The sequence below is a fragment of the Ornithorhynchus anatinus genome, chromosome 2 (assembly GCF_004115215.2).
Source record: "Ornithorhynchus anatinus isolate Pmale09 chromosome 2, mOrnAna1.pri.v4, whole genome shotgun sequence".
In the NCBI taxonomy this organism is placed as follows: Eukaryota; Metazoa; Chordata; class Mammalia; order Monotremata; family Ornithorhynchidae; genus Ornithorhynchus; species Ornithorhynchus anatinus.
In genome coordinates, this window is record NC_041729.1 from 18,501,587 (window position 1) to 18,520,286 (window position 18,700).

Below are 18,700 nucleotides of genomic sequence, written 5' to 3' on the forward strand. Positions count from 1 at the left end.
AAACCACTTTACCACCCAGGAGATTTTGAGCATTTGGGGACTTCTAGAAAAGAAAGGTCTTTCCTCTTTTTTATTTTTTTAAAAATGTTATTTGTTAAGCACTTACTAACGTTTTCCCAGGTTGGAGAAGCAGCGTGGTCTAGTGGATGGAGCCAGGGCCTGGCAGTCAGAAGGACCTGGGTTCTAATCCTGATCTGCCACTCGTCTGCTCTGTGACCTTGGGAAAGTCACTTAACTTTTCTGTGAGTCAGTGACCTCAGCTCTGAAAAGGGCATTAAGTCTGTGAGTCCTATGTGGGACAGGGACTGTGTCCAACCTGATTATCTTGTTTCTACCCCAGTTCTTGGTATAGTGCCTGGCACTGCTTAATAAAGTTCATAAAAAAAAAATTACCAGGTGCCAGCCACTGTACTGAGCACTGGGGTAGATAAAAGATAATCAGGTTGGACATAGTCCCTGTCTTACATGAGGTTCACAGTTTTAATCCCCATTTTACAGATGAGTAAGTGAGGCACAGAAAAATGATGTGCCCAAGGTCACACAGCAGATGAGTGGTGGTGACTCCCAGGCCCGGGCTCTTCCCACTAGGCCATGCTGCTTCCCTTGAAGGATTTCATTATCCCGGGAGTTCTCAGGGCTCCTCAGGTGGCAGTGAGGTGGGGACAAAAACTAGAAGGTGGAGGAGGAGGTAGGAGGATTTATTGTCGTGGGGGAAAGAACAGTCCAGTCATTACCTCGAGCATCTGGGGAACGGGATCTGCAGATCTTTTGAAGGCGAAAAAAAAATCAGAGGCCGGAAAGCTTAGGTGTAAACATAGAAAAGGATGAGGTTTCATCTGCCTGCAATTCTGACCGGTCACAACGGGGGTCTCTGATGGAAAAAAGTTTGAGAACTCCCACCACGAGATAAATAAATACTGACGGAGGCTGAGAATGTCAAGCAAATTTTGGCCTTTTGGGTTCCTTGTGATGCCAAGAAAGCTGAAATTAAAGGAGGCAAAAGTCTCATTTCCTAGACAGAACTCTTGGAAGGCCTCAAACAGAAAAGATTTGTGGCAGTCAATGGCAAGCATTTGGGGAGGAACGGCTCCTAGTGAGAGACAGAGAGAGACAGCGAGAGAGAGGCCTGGCTGTGTGGGTTAATAATTAATAATCGTGGTATTTAAGTGCTTACTGTGTGCCAGGCACTGTACTAAGCACTGGGATGGATACAAGCAAATCAGGATGGACACAGTCCCTCTCCCACATGAGGCTCAGTCTCAATCCCCATTTTACAGATGAGGTAACCGAGGCCCAGAGAAATGAAGTGACCTGCCCAGGGTCCCACAGCAGACAAGTGGCAGAGCTGGAATGAGAACCCATGACCTTCTGGTTCCCAGGCCAGTGTGCTGTATCCACTAGGGCATGTTGGGTTGTTTTGATGTCCATCTCCCCACTTCTAGACTGTAACCCCACTGTGGGCAGGGATTGATTCTAGTGCTGAATTATACTTTCCTTCATTCATTCAATCGTATTTATTAAGTGCTTGCTGTGTGCAGAGCACTGGACTAAACGCTTGGAAAGTTACAATTCGGCAACAGATAGAGACAATCCCTACCCACCACGGGCTCACAGTCTAGCACTTAGTACAGTGTTCTGCATGCAGTAAGCACTCAGTAAATACGATTGAATGAATGAATAAAAGGAGGGTATTGGGGCTGCGGCTTCTGAAGGTCTCAGCCAACTCTATCTGCCCTTCTCTCTTTTCAGTAGGCTAAGGGGACTGGCCCTTCTCTTGGAGCGGGTGCTAAGAACTTCACTTAGAAAGAAGCTCAAGATGGTGAATTAGCTCCTCCCACCTTGTTTACCTTAACAGAGTGTAAATTCCAGGGACTCTTAGTTCAACACAAACACACCCCTCTAGAAAAGGGCAGCTCTCATGGGCGGCTCAGTATGGAGGCAAGGGCCCACTAGCCTGGGAAGCCAAGCTATGGGACCCGGGGCACCTCTGCCACGCAGTTCTGGCGGTGGGCACACCAGAGGGGGATTGGTCCGTGGACGGGTGCGGGAACTGAGGGTCCACAGGACTGTGCGGGCCCCCTCTTGTAACCGTCACGGTCCCGCCGCCACAGCCGTTGATCCGGACTCGTCTCTGGCTCTTGCAGAACCGGGCGGTCGGGCGGCCGAAGGGGAAACTGGGCCCGGGCTCGGCAGTGAAGTTGGCCGCCAACCGGACGACGGCAGGGGCGAGGCGGCGGCGGACGCGATGCCGCAAGTGCGAGGCCTGCCTACGCACCGAGTGTGGAGAGTGCCACTTCTGCAAGGACATGAAGAAGTTTGGGGGGCCAGGAAGGATGAAGCAGTCGTGCATCATGCGGCAGTGCATCGCGGTGAGTCCTCCGAGGGGCTCAGGGCTCGGGGTCCCCTCTCCCCTCCCCCATCCCCCAGGCTCCTCCAAGTCTTGGGCCACCGACTGCTGACCAGTCGTTGTCTTCCCCTCTCTTGGAGCCCAAGGTGGTGCTAGGGCATTTTCTGGCTCGAGGGGTGGTACTAGTCTCGTGGAGCACCTCCTACCCCATCACACCCAGACACACAAACATGGCCTTTTCTAAAATAGTGGGGTGCCCCAGAACCCCAGGGGGGCTCAAGTCTGCCCACAGGTCCCGAGACGTGGCCGATAGTGGCCTTATGCACGTGGCACGGTGGCCCCTGGACCCCTGGGGCAGCAACTCCCAACACTCGCAGAAAGCAGAGCTTAGTACAGTGCCTGGCACATAGTAAACATAGTAAATACTGTCATTATTATTATTATTATTATTATTATTATTATTACTATTATTAATAAGTCTCCCCCAATTCCGGGTCCATCGGGACCGGGGTCCATAATGCTTTGGAACCAGCGGAGATGTGGATAAGGCTAGGTTGGGTTGGGGATACTCAGCCCGTGCTGCCTAGAAGCGGAGAGGCGCTGCCTTTTGTTAGATTTATTAAGCGCTCACATGCCTTAGCGCAAACATAGCCTTAGACTCTGAGAGAGATACAGGATAATCAGATCAGACCCAGTCCTGTCCCACCTGGGGCTCATTATCCAAGAGCTAGGGGAACAGGTCTCTTATCCCCATTGTACCCACATGGAACCTGGGGCCCAGAGAGGTTAAGTGACTTGCTCAGGATCACACAGCAGTCCAGTGGCAGAGCTGGGGTCGGATCCCGGGACTCCTGATTCCCAGCCCTGTGCTCTGTCTGCTCGGCCACGCTCCCTCCCCTTCCTTCCCTCTCCCACTGGCTTGCCTTCCCCTCCCCCAGCATGTGGTTTTTGCTCCCATCCACCTGAGCCTTGGCTCAGTCAGCAGGAGGACATCGTGCTGGTGGCAGAGTCTTGTGATCACCCAATTTCTCCCACTTCCCCCCACTCCTCAAGTGTGTACACCCCTTCCCCCACCCTCACAAGACACTTGTTACCTTGAGGGCATTGAAGCTCCTTAGGCAGGGTCCTGTTCTTCAGAACCTTTGCATCTAGGGGGTCAGGTGACTCGCATGGCACGAAGGGTATCGCTCATCTGCAGAGTTCAGGCTTGGGTGTCAGAACCCAGGAGTTGCCCCCTGACAAACAGATGTGCTGGCCCGACAGAGACTGAGGTTTTGCCCTCGGCGTAATGAGGATCATAACTCCAGGACAGAATTTACAAAGTGTTTTGAAAACCCACCCCTACCTTGAAAGGCGCTGGAAAATAACAAATTCTTCCTCGCCCCAGCCCTGGCAGTTTGTCCTGTCTGTGACCCTGCTGCAAGCAGCTTACGATTGGGCCGATGATAGTTTTAGGTCCTTTCCTTCCTGTTCTCAAAGGAAGAGGTCCTTGTGGAAGGTCAATTCCTTGCTCCTGAGGGGCTCCAGAGATAAGGAGTGATTTACAGCGGGCAGAGGGCTGGAGCCTCTTTAGCAGGGCCCTGGGGGTGGAGGCTCCGTCCCCTCCATCCCCCTCCTCCCACCTCTCCTGACCCAGTGGCTCCACATGGTTAATAATAATAATGTTGGTATTTGTTAAGCGCTTACTATGTGCTGAGCACTGTTCTAAGCGCTGGGGTAGACACAGGGGAATCAGGTTGTCCCACATAGGGCTCACAGTCTTAATCCCCATTTTACAGGTGAGGTAACTGAGGCACTGAGAAGTTGTGACTTGCCCAAAGTCACACAGCTGACAAGTGGCCGAGCTGGGATTAGAACCCATGACCTCTGACTCCAAAGCCCGTGTTCTTTCCACTGAGGGGTCTCCAACCCAACTGTTTTCCCCCACCACCCCTGCCCCGCCTCCAGCTGCCCATTAAGAGCCTTTTCCAGGGATTGACCTTACCTTCGAACAGCCCTAGAGAGGACAGTCTTGGTCAGGGCTTGAGGTCAAGGCTGTCATAATGTGGATGATAATAGTAATAATGACAATAACTGATATTTGTCAAGCGTTTATTATGTGCCAGGCACTGTACTAAGCGCTGGGGTGGAATCAAGCAAATTGGGTTGGACACATTCCCTGTGCCACACAGGTAACCGAGCCACAGAGAAGTGACTTCCCCAAGGCCACATGGCAGACAAGTTTCAGAGCCAGGATTAGGACCCAGGTCCTCCTGACTTCCAGGCCCGTGCTCTAGGCACTAGGCGATGAAGCTACTCCAGGCAGAGTGGCTTTCTTCAGATGCGCTTCAAACCCAGACCAGGTTGCAAGGACTCCTGGGTTTGGTTGTCTGTTTGGCTGTGGTCCCATTGGTGAACAGCCCAGCACCTTTTTTTTCTCCAAGTGGAGATACCACAGGCCGCTTGATGCGAGACAGACAGAGAGGGATGCTAGGGCACTAACATGTGCCCTGAGTTTTCTCCATCCCACCTGCAGGTATTTGTTGACATTTCTCCTCTTCCCTCCTTTGCCTTCTCTCCTTGGGTGGGTGTAGCCAGTGTTACCGCACACTGCAGTATGTCTTGTGTGTGGAGAGGCCGGGAAGGAGGACACCGTGGAGGAAGAAGAAGGCAAGTTTAACCTCATGCTGATGGAGTGTTCCATCTGCAATGAAATCATCCACCCTGGATGCCTTAAGGTGAGTGAGGTCGAAGGGCGTGAGTCCTTGTGGAACCACTGGATTTTTGCCTGGGCAGGGATCGACTGTGGTACTGGCGGTGAGGAGGTGGGTGGCTGGGACGATCCGGCTTGGTCTCTGGGGGCCTCGCATGTTTCCTCCCGGCCCGTGGGTCTCATCAGGTGTAAACTCGAGAGCCTTTCGGGCTTCTGACAACCTCTGGGGGAGGACCTGGAGGGCTCTGCCCTCTCAATCCAAGCCCCCCGAGCAGGCTCCCTCAGAGAAGCCTTCCAGTACCCTGCCCTGAAATTCCCGGCAGCCCTTGCTGCTTTGGGATTACATTAGCACCCCGACTTGCTGCCGTTCTTTCTAGCGAAAGGAGAGCAGCTGTGCCTGCCTGGAGGAAGAAGGACTCTATCTACCCTGGAGCTTAGTACAGTACCTGGTACGTAGTAAGCGCTTAGCAAATATCATTAAAAGAAAAAGTGCTCCTTGTTATCCAGGGGTCACCTGGGAACCCACCTCCAAGCTGAGAGAATAAAAGGGAATTCTCCTGTCTGGAAGCAGGGACAGAATCAGGAGGGGAGAGCGAGGAGAAGTTGTTTCATTTGGACAGGTTTTCCTCTGGAGACACCCCACTTTGTTTTCCCAACTTGCTCCAGTTTGTTGGGAGAGCTCGAGAATCTGTTCAGGCTGAGTGAGATTTGGAGAGAACAGTAAATCTCCCGATGAGAAGTGAAGCCGCCTGGGGAGGCCTTAGTCACTCTGGGGCTGGGGCTATAGGTTGGAAACCCTGCTGGGAGAGACGGCTGCTTTCCCAAGCCATGACTGAAAGATGAGGGAGTGGAGAAGAGAGACCGGATTGTTGCCCTCGGGAGGTGGCTGCTGGTTGGTGGCTCCAGGCATTACCCTCCTCCCTACCAGCTTTTCACCTTCTAGACTGAAAGCTCGCTGAGGACAGGAAATGTGTCTGTTTATTGTTGTACTCTCCCAAACACTTAATACAGTGCTCTGCAAACAGTCAGTGCTTAGTAAATAGAATTGACTGACTTACTGACTGTGTCTTCCTGAGGGAGCAGGAGCCTTCCTGCCTCTCACGCAATTGCAGCAGAGCCCCAATCCAAAGTTTTGACGACTTGGTTCTAAACACTTCCTTGCCAAGACCCTGCCCGGTGCCCTGTCATGGAGGAGGAAATGGTGCTCTGCCATGGATGCCTACCTGCTGTTGTTATGGAGAAAACACTTTTCTTTTTGGCACGGGCCCAACCAGTGGCAGGCATGAGGGCGGCCTGGGTGGAGGTTTGGGTGGAGGCGGGAGGGAGGCTCTGGGGATGGGTGTTGAGGTACTTTACTCCTAGTGACCTACATGTGCCCAGGTGCTAAATTCCAGCTGAGTCTGTAGATAAGGTGCCTACTTCACCCCTTCTTATCATCACTTTTCTTTTTTATGGTATTTGTTAAGCACCTACTATGTGCCCCGAACTGTACTAAGCACTAGGGTCGATACAAGTTAATCAGGTTGGTTACAGTCCATGTCCCATGTGGGGCTCACAGTCTTAATCCCCATTTTATAGGTGAGGTAACTGAGGCACCAAGAAGTTAAGTGACTTGCCCAAGTTCACACAGCTGGCAAGTGGCAGAGACTGGATTAGAACCCAGATCCTCTGACTCCCAGGCCTGTGCTTTATCCACTAGGCCATGGTAGTTCTCCCTTCTCCCACTTCGTGAAGGATGCAGAACTAGGAGTGTTGCAAAAGAATAATAAAATGGGATCCTTGCCCCCAAAGAGGACAAAGAGGAATGCACAAACCAACAATTTTACTACAAGTGCAAACAATAGAAATACACATTCATGGGGTTTACAGAACTGAATACTGGGATAGATGGGGCAAAAGGTATATCTGGGGTGGGGAGCAAAAATGCAGAAAACCTCACGGAGGAGGTGGTTTTGGTGAAGCAAGGGGAGGGCTGGGACTTGGTGAAACTGCAGGAAGAGGGATGGCAGGGAGAATGGATTGGACATTTTTCCATGGCGGGAGAATTTTCTCTGTGGTTCAGAGAAAAATGCCATGGGGATAGTGGGACAAGAGGGAAGTTAGGAAGAGGGAGCAAGTCAAGGAGACTCTTCAAGTCTGAAGTCATATGTGCTAATCTGAGATCTGAGTAGCTTTCAAAATGTGGCAGGGAGGGGAGCGTGACCTGATCTAATGGAGGCTTTGGAAAGGGACGTCGTGCTCTCACTTATCAGAACTTGGAGCTTAGGGGATAGGAAGTTGAGTGGAGTGGAACAGTTCTAGTCAATCAGTGATACTTTTTGAGGGTTTTTTGTGTACGGAGCACTGTACTAAGTGCTTGGGAAAGTACCATACAATAAAGTTGGTAGATGTGGTCTCTTCCTTTCAAGGAGCTTACTGTCGAGAGGGGAGGCAGACATTAAAATAGATTTTGTATAGGGGAAATAGGAGACTCTATGTACTTAAATTACAGTAAAGGCAGAGGGTAAGGGAGAGTTTAGGAGGGAAGGTAATGCACTTTGGGATACATTGAGTTTGAGGTGGCAAGGTGTCTCTGGATGGAGATGTCTCAGAGGCAGGCGGAGAAGCAGGGTGACCTAATGCAAAGAACACAGGCTTGGAAGTCAGAGGACCTGGCTTGTAATCTCGGCTCTGCCACTTGTCTGCTCTTTGATCTTGGTTATGGCAGTTATGGCACTTAACTTCTCTGGGCCTCAGTTACCTCACCTCTAAAATGGAGATTAAGTCTGTGAACTCGGTGGTGGGACAGGGACTGTGCCTAACCTGATTATCTTGTATCTACCCCAGTGCTTAGTAGAGAGTCTGGCACATTGTAAGCACTTACTTAGCAAAGGCCATTTTAAAAGAAAGAAACATGAGACTAGAGAAGAGGTGAAAGGTGTGGAGACTGATTTAAGAGTCAAGCTGCTGAGAAGAGGGTCAGATTCCAAGTTAGAGTTAGAACCACAAAGGTGCTTGGCGGGGCTGGGGCGTGGGGAGATGAGGAGATGCTGAGGGGGTCTCTCTTGGGCTTTGGGCTGCTCTGCTCCCTCCTCAAATGGCGGGGTGTGTCTCCGCTCAGGTGAAGGAGTCAGACGGCGTGGTCAACGATGAGCTGCCAAACTGCTGGGAGTGTCCAAAGTGCAACCATGCTGGGAAAACCGGGAAAGTGAGTGCCGGGGGAGGGGGCTTCAGGGGCCCTGGGACTGGGGGTAGAGGGTGGTACAATGTGGGGTTGGGCTCTTTGGGACTCTCTGCTTTCAGCTGGGTTTCGTCAGGGGCTCGCGACAGCCGGGTGTGTTGGTGGGGTGGGAGGCGTAAGTCCGAAGATATAAAGTTTGTTTGTGTTTCTCTCTTTTTGGCGTACAAGCAAAAGCGCGGTCCTGGTTTCAAGTATGCCTCGAACCTGCCGGGCTCGCTGCTCAAGGAGCAGAAGATGAACCGGGACAACAAAGAGGGGCTCGATCCGGCCAAACGGAAAGGAGAGTGTGAAGAGGCGGTGCATCGCAAGTCGGAAGAGCATGTCAAGAAGCCGCCGACGGACAGCATCCTGCGCAGGAAGTCTGATGAGGTGCACCTCAGGAGGAAACGGAAATTTGAGAAGCCCCAGGAGCTGACCACGCGCAAGCGGGTACAGGTTGCGGGGGGTGCCGGGGGTCCTTCATTCGGCAGCCTGTTCCTTGGTCTCCTGGAGCCACTCTAACCAAGTAGGAAGCTCGAGCCCCGTCTGGCTCCGTGACCCCTTGCTGCTTGTTGTCCTCCTTATCAGACCCCATGAGCCTCCAGGGGCTGCCTAGGAGCAGGGCACCCTGGGAAAATCCCGAGGAAGTTAGGAAGTGTGAGGGCCTTTTCTTTCCTTCCTTGGGACTCCGTGCTCAGCTTGAGGGATGTGCAATCTCACTGGGCTTCCCTGCAGTAGGACAGTAGATGGTCCCTGGACCATTCTGCTGCTTTTAGCTGGGAAGTTCCAAAAAACCCTTGACTAAACTGGGCCTGGGCTCACGGGGGGAGCGAGCCATCTTTTCCCCCTACAATCGACCCTTCCCGTCTTTGGCCACCAGGTGGCGCCAGGAGGTGTTTTTCTTGCCCCCTCTGCCCCCCCTTTTCTTTTTTTTCTTTTTTTTGCTCCGTCCTCCTCCAAGCTGCCTCTAGTTGTCGTTTGTGGCCGAGAGCCGGGGTGCGATGGTCGTCCTGAGGGAACAGCTAGTTCTGGGGCACTGGGTTCTGGGCCGCAGGAAGCCCTGCGGGGTGTGTCTCATTGAAGTCTGAGGGTCAGTGTGCCCGGTATTCCCCGGCAGAGAGGGCGTGGAGAGAAGGACTCTGAGGACCCCTTTCCCAGCACCCCCTCGGCTGCCTGTCTGCTGCACTCCAGCCCCCTCTCAGGGCTCCAACTTGGCCCCTTTGCTTTTCTCTTGGAACTCTTGGGGTTCACCGGGGCGTCGGAGCCTCGAGTTGCAGCACCCTATTCCCCGTACCTCCCCCGTCCCCCCAACAACAGTGGGAGTGCTGCACTGGGCCTTCGTCAAGGTCTCACGCTCTGCATCCTCTCTTTTCCGTGACAGCTAAAACTCGGCAAGGAGGAGAAGCTTTTCAGGAAAAAGGTACCGTTCTTCTCCCGCGGGGGTCCTCCCGTATTTATAGTTGAAATCGCGGTCCCTTCCCCGCCTTGACAGACATCCGGGGCAGGAGTCGGAGGGGCCGGGCCCTCAGCGGGAGCTTGGTCTCCGGGGCGGGGTGAGGACGAGGCCCCCAAGGCAGCCGGTCGGTCCCTGAGCCTCCGTGGCCTTCTCGTTGCAGCGGCGGTCCTGGAAGGCCACGGAGGACAGGGCGGCTCTGGCCAACAAACCCCTCCGGCGCTTTAAGCAGGAGCCAGAAGAGGACCTGCCCGAGGCCCCCCCGAAGAGCAAGGAGAGCGACCAGTCCCGTTCCAGCTCCCCCACGGCCGGGCCCAGCACAGAGGGCGCCGAGGGCCCCGACAAGAAGAAGCTCAAGATCCGACGGAAACGGCGGCTCCCGAACAAGGAGCTCAGCAAGGAGCTGAGCAAGGAGCTCAACCAGGAGATCCAGAAGACGGAAAACAGCCTGGCCAACGAGAACCACCAGCCCATCAAGTCGGAGCCGGAGAGCGAGAACGAGGAGCCCAAGCGGGCCCTGAGCAGCAGTGAGCGGCTGCACCGCTTCAGCAAGGGCCTCAATGGGACCCCCCGGGAGCTCCGGCACCAGCTGGTTCCCAGCCTGCGGACCACTCCCCGAGTCATCGCCCGGCCCCCTCCCTCCCTCTCGCCCCCCAAGTGCATCCAGATGGAGCGCCACGTCATCCGGCCGCCCCCCATCAGTCCCCCGCCCGACTCGTTGCCCCTGGATGACGGGGCGGCCCACGTCATGCAGCGGGAAGTGTGGATGGCCGTCTTCAGCTACCTCAGCCACAGCGACCTGTGCGTCTGCATGCGGGTCTGCAAGACCTGGAACCGCTGGTGAGCCCCCGGGGTGGGGGGAAGAATAAGAAGGGGAGGAGCATCCCACCGCCCAACTTGGGAGGTCCCGAGGTCTCGGCCGCCATCTATGTTGTGCTGGTAATGATGATAGCATATGTTTATTAAGCACTTGCTCTGTGTCAAGTGGTGGGGTTAATACTAGTTGAGCTGAATAGACACAGTCCCTGCCTGGCTTGCCACAGACCAAGGGACTCACAGGCTGAGAGAGGGAGAATAGGTATTTTATCTCCGTTTCACAGAAGAGGAAACTGGAGCAGTTTGGTGAGTTGTCCCGGGTCATGCTGCAGATAAAGCAGCATGAGAAGCAGTGTGGCTTAGTGGAAAGAGCACGGGCTTGGGAGTCAGAAGACATGAGTTCTAATCCCACCTCTGTTACTTGTCTGCTGTGTGACCTCGGGCAAGCCACTAAACTTCTCTGTGCCTCAGTTACCTCGTCTGGAAAATGGGGATTAAGGCTGTGAGCCCCATGTGGGACAACCTGATGACCTTGTATCTACCCCAGTGCTTAGAACAGTGCTTGGCACATAGTGCTTAACAATTACCATAATTTTATTATTAGTAGTAGTATTATTATTATTAAAGCAGCCGGGCTGGGACCAAAACCCAGATATCCTAGTCCAGCCCTTTGTTCTTTCCCTTAGACTGCACCGCTTCTCTGAGAATATTTCCCTCTGGCCCCTCGCTAGCATAGCTCCCCCAAATCCTAGAGGCTTGGGGGTTCAGAGTCGAGCTCAAGTGAAGCTCTGTCCTCCAGAGGCTTTATGGTGATGGCTCATTACGGGTAGGGAACATGTCTGCTAATTATCTTGTACTCCCCCAAGCACTTAGAACAGTGCTCTGCACGTAATAAGTGCAATACCATTGATCAAGTGATTGATTAATGGGTGGTCTCAGATTCTGCAGGATGAGGAGGGTTTATGGAATCAGGAAGACCAAAGACTGGTAGCACTGAGGCTGTCTGGGCTCTGCTCTAAGGGAAGCGGGTGGGTGAAACCTGATCAGGGCCAGCCCACAGTCTGGCCACCCCATGAGGGATTGAGGAGAAAAGCAGCAGGACTTTGGGCTGTGTCCGCTCAAAGCAGGATTTGAGCCCGATGCCTGTGCAGTCAGTGGCCCACCCTCTTCTTGATGGAAGCCGGGGCCCTAGGGGGACAAGAGGGCTTGGAGCAGGACTGGTCAGAGGTAGTTGATTTTGAAGGAGACTTCTCGATTCAGGTGGGACAGGGTCCCCGGCTGCTCTGCTTCCCAGTCCCACCCACTCAATAAGAATAATTGTGCCATTTGTGGGCCAAGCACCGAGCTCAGTGCTGGCGTAGGTATGGATCAGTCAGATTGGACACAGTCAGTGTCCCACATGGGCCCACTGTCTAAGTTTGTGCTGGTGCTGATTGCAGGTGCTGTGATAAGCGGTTGTGGACCAAAATTGACTTGAACCATTGCAAATCCATCACCCCGCTAATGCTCAGTGGCATTATCCGCCGGCAGCCCGTCACTCTGGACCTCAGCTGGACAAACATCTCCAAAAAGCAACTGAGTTGGCTCATCAATAGGCTTCCAGGTGCGTGCTGGGAAGGTCGGGGAGGAGCTGGGACCGTGGGGGGCTTGGGGGTTTAGCCCGTGGCCCATCTTCCTCACATTAATAGCGGGCGGTTGCTTGCCCGAGTAGTCCCTGTGGGACAGCGGAGGTGGGGCTCCCGAAGGATTGGGGATCGGTAGGGGAGGCCGCGGTGGTCCTGCCGGGGCGTGTGACTCAGTGTGTCGTTTGTGTCTCCCTGAAGGACTGCGGGACTTGCTGCTGTCTGGCTGCTCGTGGATCGCCGTGTCAGCGTTGTGCAGTTCCAGCTGTCCTCTGCTGAGGACCTTGGACGTCCAGTGGGTGGAAGGACTAAAGGATGCCCAGATGCGGGATCTCCTGTCTCCACCGACGGACAACCGGCCAGGTAGGTCAGAAGCCTCTGAAAGAGGGAGAACCACACCCGGGGAGCTCCCAGAAAGCCAAACCTGCATTATCGAGGCGAAGTGGCTCCAGGCCCCCTGACGAGGGATGGGTCGGAGATGAGCCGCTTTCTTCTTTCCCTCGAACGAGGGTGGGCGGGAGGCAGGGGGGAGCACGGTGCTGCAGTTCCAGCAGGATTTGGAACGTGGCTACGGAGTGACTCAAATCCATCTCCGACTTGCCGGTTCCGGAGTTCTGGCCTCTAAAACCGGCGTGAGGTCCTGGGACGGAGCGAGGCCGGCCCACGTTGTACATTGCTTCTGTAGCATGACCGCTTTTAGGAATTCCAGGGCAAGCGGCCCCACGGGCCAGACGGCCAAAGGGCGCCTCTCTTCCCTCCCTGCTGCCTGGAATCTTGGCTCTGATTCCCAGACTTCTGGCCCCACTCTCCTCTGGTTCATAGACCCAAGTTTGGGCCCAAGTGCAGTGCAGTGCACCGTGGGATCGCTCAATCATTACCTTTTTTATCAGCACTGCATGAGAGGTGGTGGGTGCTCCCAGCCCTTCCCCAGCCCCCTCAGCGGAAACCGAATTGGGGCCCAAGGCAAGGGTAGCTTGTTGCTCTGGAGCCTTTTAGGGACCGAATCAGACTAGCCCTCCCCGGGTCCCTCCCCAGGTTGGCTGCAACCTGAAGTCCTTACTCCCAAGCAGCGGCAACACTGATAGCAGCAGCTGCAGCAGGAAGAGCAGTGGTGATGGCGGTAGCGATGGGGTGTATCGAGCCCTCGTGGGCTGCAGTGCATCACACTGAGCGCTTGGGGAAGTACAGCGGGGGCAGGAGACAGAAGATACAGTCCCTGCTCACAAGGGGCTTACCCTGACCCTTTTTCTAAGTCACACCCAGCAAGAGGCCCTATCTGAAGGTCAATTCCAAGGACGTGGGTTTGGGCTCGTTAAAGAAGCACAGTTGGCATCTGGTTTGACCATTTTTTTTTAATGGCATTTGTTAAGCACTTACTATGTCCTGGAGACTGTACTATGCGCTGGGGGGGATACAAGGTTGGACCCAGTCTGTGTCCCACGTGGGGCTCACATTCTTAATCCCCATTTTACAGATGAGGTAACTGAGGTACAGAGAGAATTGAAGCGCCTTGACCAAGGTCACACAGCAGACAGGTGGCAGGGCGGGGATCAGAACCCAGGCCCTTCTGACTCCCAGGCCCATGCTGTAGCCACTAGGCCACACTGCTACTCCAGACTGTCCGCTGCGCCCCCATTGAAACGTTTCCAAGCTCTGACTATCCATGTAGACTTTGGAAATTGAGAAACGTATTGGCGACACAGCCCCCGACGGGTGGCCAGCATACCTTGTCTTGACCAGGTCCTTTGGCTGCGGCTGCCAGGCTTCCGGGGCCGTCATCTTTGCCGTCGTCATCATCCTCATTGCCTGCCGCTCTTATCCCCGGATTCCCGGTCGACCCAAACTGACCTCTCTTCCTCCCCGCCGCAGGTCAGATCGACAATCGTAGTAAACTCCGGAACCTAGCGGAGCTGCGCCTGGCCGGGCTGGACATCACGGACGCATCCCTGCGGCTCATCATCCGGCACATGCCCCTCCTTTCCAGGCTCAACCTCAGTTACTGTAACCACGTCACCGATCAGTCCATCAACCTGCTGACCGCCGTGGGGACCACTACTCGCGATTCCTTAATGGAAATTAATTTAGCAGGTGAGAGCAACTATAGGGATGGGGGCAGAAGCCCACAGAGGACACCCTCCCCCAAATCCAGTTGCTTGGGTGTGGAGGACTGGTCAGGTGAGGCCCAAATCAGCACTTCAGACTCTGAATCTAAAGATCTACGCTGAGGGAAATTGTTGAGAAAATCATCCTAGTTTCCAATCTCTTCATGAGCTTCTCTCTTACAATCTCACTTCCCCTGCTCTAACCCCCACCCCCATCCCTTCACCACCCCCCAACCATGTGACTGGAAAAGGCTTCCTCTTCCTCTTCCTCTTCTTTTAAACTCTTGGAACAGAGTGGTTACAACATTTATCTAGAGCCTGGTGACTGCAAGTACTTTCCATTGTTTCGCTAGTGCTTGGCACATAGTAAGCACCTGAGATGCCATTATTACTTATTAGATACCGCACCCTAGGGAAGGCAGGTCAGATCTCCTTGCATGTCGCTGTCTCTCTCTCTCCCTCTCCTCCCTGCCACAACACAGTGGGTAGACTTGGCTGTCTAGGGATGTGAATCCAGTCTACTACTTCTTAATCCTCAGACTTTACAGAAAGGGCTACATTCTTTTTGTTAGTGACCGTGACCACTGTGTCTAACAACCTCAGGAGGTGAACCTTCTGGCTCACTCCTGAGAAAGCAGAAAAGAAGGTCTAACCAGACTTCAAAGAGTCCCCAGGGCTGGTGCCAGGTGTGCAGCCTATAATGCCCTTTTTCAAATTACTAAATGGCAAAAATTGTGAGTCTCCAGCCCTCTTCCTTGAAAGCTGTACACTACCTACTTTGGGCAGGGCTATTTTGTCTGAGGGTGTCCTTGTCTGGAAACAGCACCGCTTGTTCCATAAGCTAGATTATTAAAACTAAATTTTAACCTTCTCTCTGCCTGAGCATTTGGGTCATTTTAACCTCTAGCCTATCTAAACTTCCTTTCTGCCTGTCCAAGTTAACAGGTGGGGAAAGAACTCTGAAATGTCTGCTCTTCCCCCTGCGATGTGCTCAAGATAGTCCCACCTCCCCTCTAGTTCTGCTGAAATTCTTTGTAAGTCACCCAACCAGAGCTAAAGGAAACTTTCAAATAAGAGATCAGGTTGCATCATAAAACCCGTCCACCCCAGTTGCTTTCATCAGCCTTAATGGCTTTGCTGGAATGGGTTTCTTGGCTTGGCAGCAGATAGCAAAAGTGTTCCAAAGGGGAACCAGAGTTGAGGTTGGGGGTGGGGTGGGGGGAGAGGAGAGAATGAGAATGAATAAACTTTTGTATGCATGCCTTTAACCAGTGCTGCAGGAACTCGTGGCAGGATTAGCCTTCTCCTCACTCCCTCCAGTAGCTGAACTTGAGATTTGGAGGTAATTCCACAGTCTGGCTCAGCTGAAATCTGTCCTCATCAGCTCTTCCTCCAGCCCTTCCCAGTGTCACTAAGCGGATGCTCCTTAGGACAAGAAGCATTTATAACCAACAGCAGTTCTGCATCTGAGGGCAGGGGGGAGCAGAAGGGGAAACAAGGTGGGAGGGGATTCCTTGTTGAAAGCCTGGTTGATTTAGAAACCGGGGGCGCCATCCCGGCCCACATAGAGTGTCACAGGGCTGGCTCTCAGAGGCCACTGGGATAGGAGCCGGACGACCAGATGGGTTTAAGGCCGGAGCCTCTGGGTGGCTCAGCAGGCCGACCCTTCTCTTGCAGAGAACTTCAACTGCCCTTTACTAGGTTGTGGGGGGCGGAGTTTGAGCAGAGCTATTAGCTCCCATGCTTCTTAGCCCTCCAGGCCTCAAGCCACCCACCTGGTATCGTGTGTTAAGTCCGCTCTTCCTGTCCGCTCCTGGCTGATCATTCTCTGTGCCTTTTTTTTTTTTTGTCCTTTCACTGCAGATTGCAATAAGGTTACTGACCAGTGCCTGTCCTTCTTTAAACGTTGTGGAAATATCTGCCAGATCGACCTAAGGTACTGCAAGCAGGTAACCAAGGAGGGCTGTGAGCAGTTCATAGCGGAGATGTCAGTGAGCGTTCAGTTTGGGCAAGTGGAAGAAAAACTCCTGCAAAAACTGAGTTAGTCAAAGGACAAGCGTGTAAATACCGGGGCTCGGGCGGGGTGGGCAGGGGAAAAGTGACTTTAAGAATATGTAGGGATTTTATTTTCAATTTGGAACTTGAAATACCAGAGAATATCAAAGATTCCATTTTACAAGTCCTTTCAAGAAGAAAACAACAACAGAAGAGTTCAGCTATTCATTTTACGAATGCCCAACCTGTGCCACTTAGTCTACCTGAGACATACTGCACTGGCTTTTATGACAATTCCTAAGGCGACTGTTATTAAGACGTTCACGGCTAGGAGAAGGATGGACTTTCAAGAAATTCTGTTATTTAAAGTACCAGAGCATGAGCTTGGAAGTGTAAATTTTTAATTTCCACTCCTCATTTCCTCCAACTCCAAGGTTTTGGTGTCATTACAGAGTGGACCACATGCTGCATTTCTGCCGCCTTGACACTTTTTTGGTTTCATTTTTTGTTTTGTTACATCTTACATTATGCAGAACTATTTTTGTACAAATTGTTTAAAAATTATTTATGCAATGTTTGAATGCATACCAGTGGTTTTGTTTTTGTTTTTCCCTTCGGTTTGGGATTACCAACTTTTATGGTTTACTTAAGGTAGGAGAGAACTTAACCTATACTTCGTAAACAAAACAATCCATCTACAAATGTGCCCAAATCAGGCAAAGTCAGTTCACACTTTCAATTTAAAAGCATGTTTTAATGGAAGTTTATATCCTGCTTTGTATACTTCAAAAGTGACATAAGCATGTTGTGGAAATAAGGTGTAAATTATAGTTGAAGTAAGACACTTTGCCAAGTTTTCTCTGTATAGAATTCACCTTTTCTCAAAATTTTAAGATTCAGATTTCAGCTTTTGCACATAGGAGGGTCTCTCTCCAGCATGAGCTCTTGTACTCTATATAGGACTAATTTATACAGTGAGTCAAGCAGTAGAATAAATGGTCAAACATAGTCTCCTTTTCTTTCTCCTTTTCTTTGAAGTGTGAGTTGAGTTCTCGTTTAAGGTTTATAACATGGTTATTTCCTGATTGTAAAATTATGCATTCATAAGTGCCATTGTTGTAAGGTGTTGTTTTCGTAGACCTTCCTGATGCAGTTTTACCTTTGTTGAATTTGTATAAACGATTGTACAAAAAAAAAGCACATGACTTTGAGGGTTTCTGTTCCTGTCCCTGGGACTGTTTCGATTTAATCTGTAGAAGACAGTGAAGGAAAGTGACCCCTCTTTGGAATAGAGGCTCCCGTCACACCTGTTTTTGCATGTTAGATACAGCAGAAGCTTTGGCAAGAACTCATCCTACCTGGCAGCTGCCCTCTAATTTGGGGGGTTTGAGGAGGGAATGGGGAGTGTCACTCAAGGCAGCAGGGAGGGCAAATGCCTACTACCCACAAGATATGGGAGGAAAGAGACCCAGAACGGAGGAGACTAATGTTTGTTCCACAACCAGGGAGCACAGCGATATTTTTTTTACGGTTAAGCGCTTACTATGTGCCTGACACTGTACTAAGCACTGGGGTATATACAAGTTAATCAGGTTGGACACAGTACCAGTCCCACAGAGGGCTCACGGTCTTCATCCCCATTTTTCAGATGAGGTAAATGAGGCATAGAGAAGTAAAGTGACTTGCCCAAGGTCACACAACAAAGTGGCAGAGCCAATATTAGAACCCAGGTCTTGTGACTCCCAGGCCAATGCTGTATCCACCAGACCCCACTGCTTCAAAGGGAAATAGATGTTATCTACTGAAGGGAGGAAGCTATTTATGTACAAACAGGCTAGGATCAGCCCACTCTCAGCAGGTGAACACAAACTCAGATTGAGAAAGCTCCATCATGAAGTCCTTGCTTTTAGACCCTATCTTGGGGGTGAACCCCTAGTCTTGCCCCAAGTCACATAAGGTTTACCCGTGATGCAGCAGATGGCACCCATGCCAGATTAACTCACGCGTGGCACTGCTGGTGGCTGCAGAAGAGCAGTCAGTCGGCATGGTTGAAACAGCTCCATGGGGAGAGTCTTCTGGGATAGGCTGCCTCTCTTCCTTATTGCTTAATTTTCTCAGGTGGGCCGGGGGGGAGGGGGGCAGCATTCCATCTGAGGGAAAAGTCTCTCCACCCTGGCCACCATCCTGCAATACCGCAGGAGCTGGAGAGCACCGATTTCCACCCCTGTTCATTTCCCCCCTGCTGTTTTGAATTCAGGATTGCAGGAATGTTCCTCCTGTGCAGTCCAGTGTCGGGGGCGGGGGGGGGGGGGGTGTCAAAAGGAGAAGCCACAGCCCAGGTGGCTGTTTATCTGGGGGAATTTACCAATGGTTGGTCTCAAGCAGGGAGCCTCTCTCAACCTCCCCTGAAGCATTAACAGGGTCAGAGATGCCCAAACACATCAGGCCCTCAGAGTCACAGGGCTTACCCTTCT

General features: G+C 52.3%; 1 protein-coding gene across 8 annotated transcripts in view; it reads left to right on the top strand.

The window, feature by feature from the left end:
- The window catches only part of KDM2B (lysine demethylase 2B), a 128,928-nt gene extending 111,505 nt beyond the window's left edge, over positions 1–17,423 (top strand). For 3 of the 8 annotated variants that reach the window (XM_029052924.2, XM_029052946.2, XM_029053008.2), the window contains 11 exons: positions 2,145–2,369; positions 4,921–5,064; positions 5,417–5,488; positions 8,140–8,226; positions 8,419–8,688; positions 9,620–9,658; positions 9,855–10,531; positions 11,947–12,110; positions 12,331–12,492; positions 13,999–14,217; positions 16,095–17,423. In XM_029052924.2, the coding sequence (XP_028908757.1) occupies positions 2,145–2,369; positions 4,921–5,064; positions 5,417–5,488; positions 8,140–8,226; positions 8,419–8,688; positions 9,620–9,658; positions 9,855–10,531; positions 11,947–12,110; positions 12,331–12,492; positions 13,999–14,217; positions 16,095–16,276 (2,241 nt within the window). In that variant the 3' untranslated portion in view covers positions 16,277–17,423. The remainder of the gene's footprint in view (positions 1–2,144; positions 2,370–4,920; positions 5,065–5,416; positions 5,489–8,139; positions 8,227–8,418; positions 8,689–9,619; positions 9,659–9,854; positions 10,532–11,946; positions 12,111–12,330; positions 12,493–13,998; positions 14,218–16,094) is intronic. The other 5 variants (XM_029052972.2, XM_029052982.2, XM_029052954.2 and 2 more) reach the window with 4 other exon arrangements.
- The last annotated feature ends 1,277 nt before the right edge of the window (positions 17,424–18,700 follow it).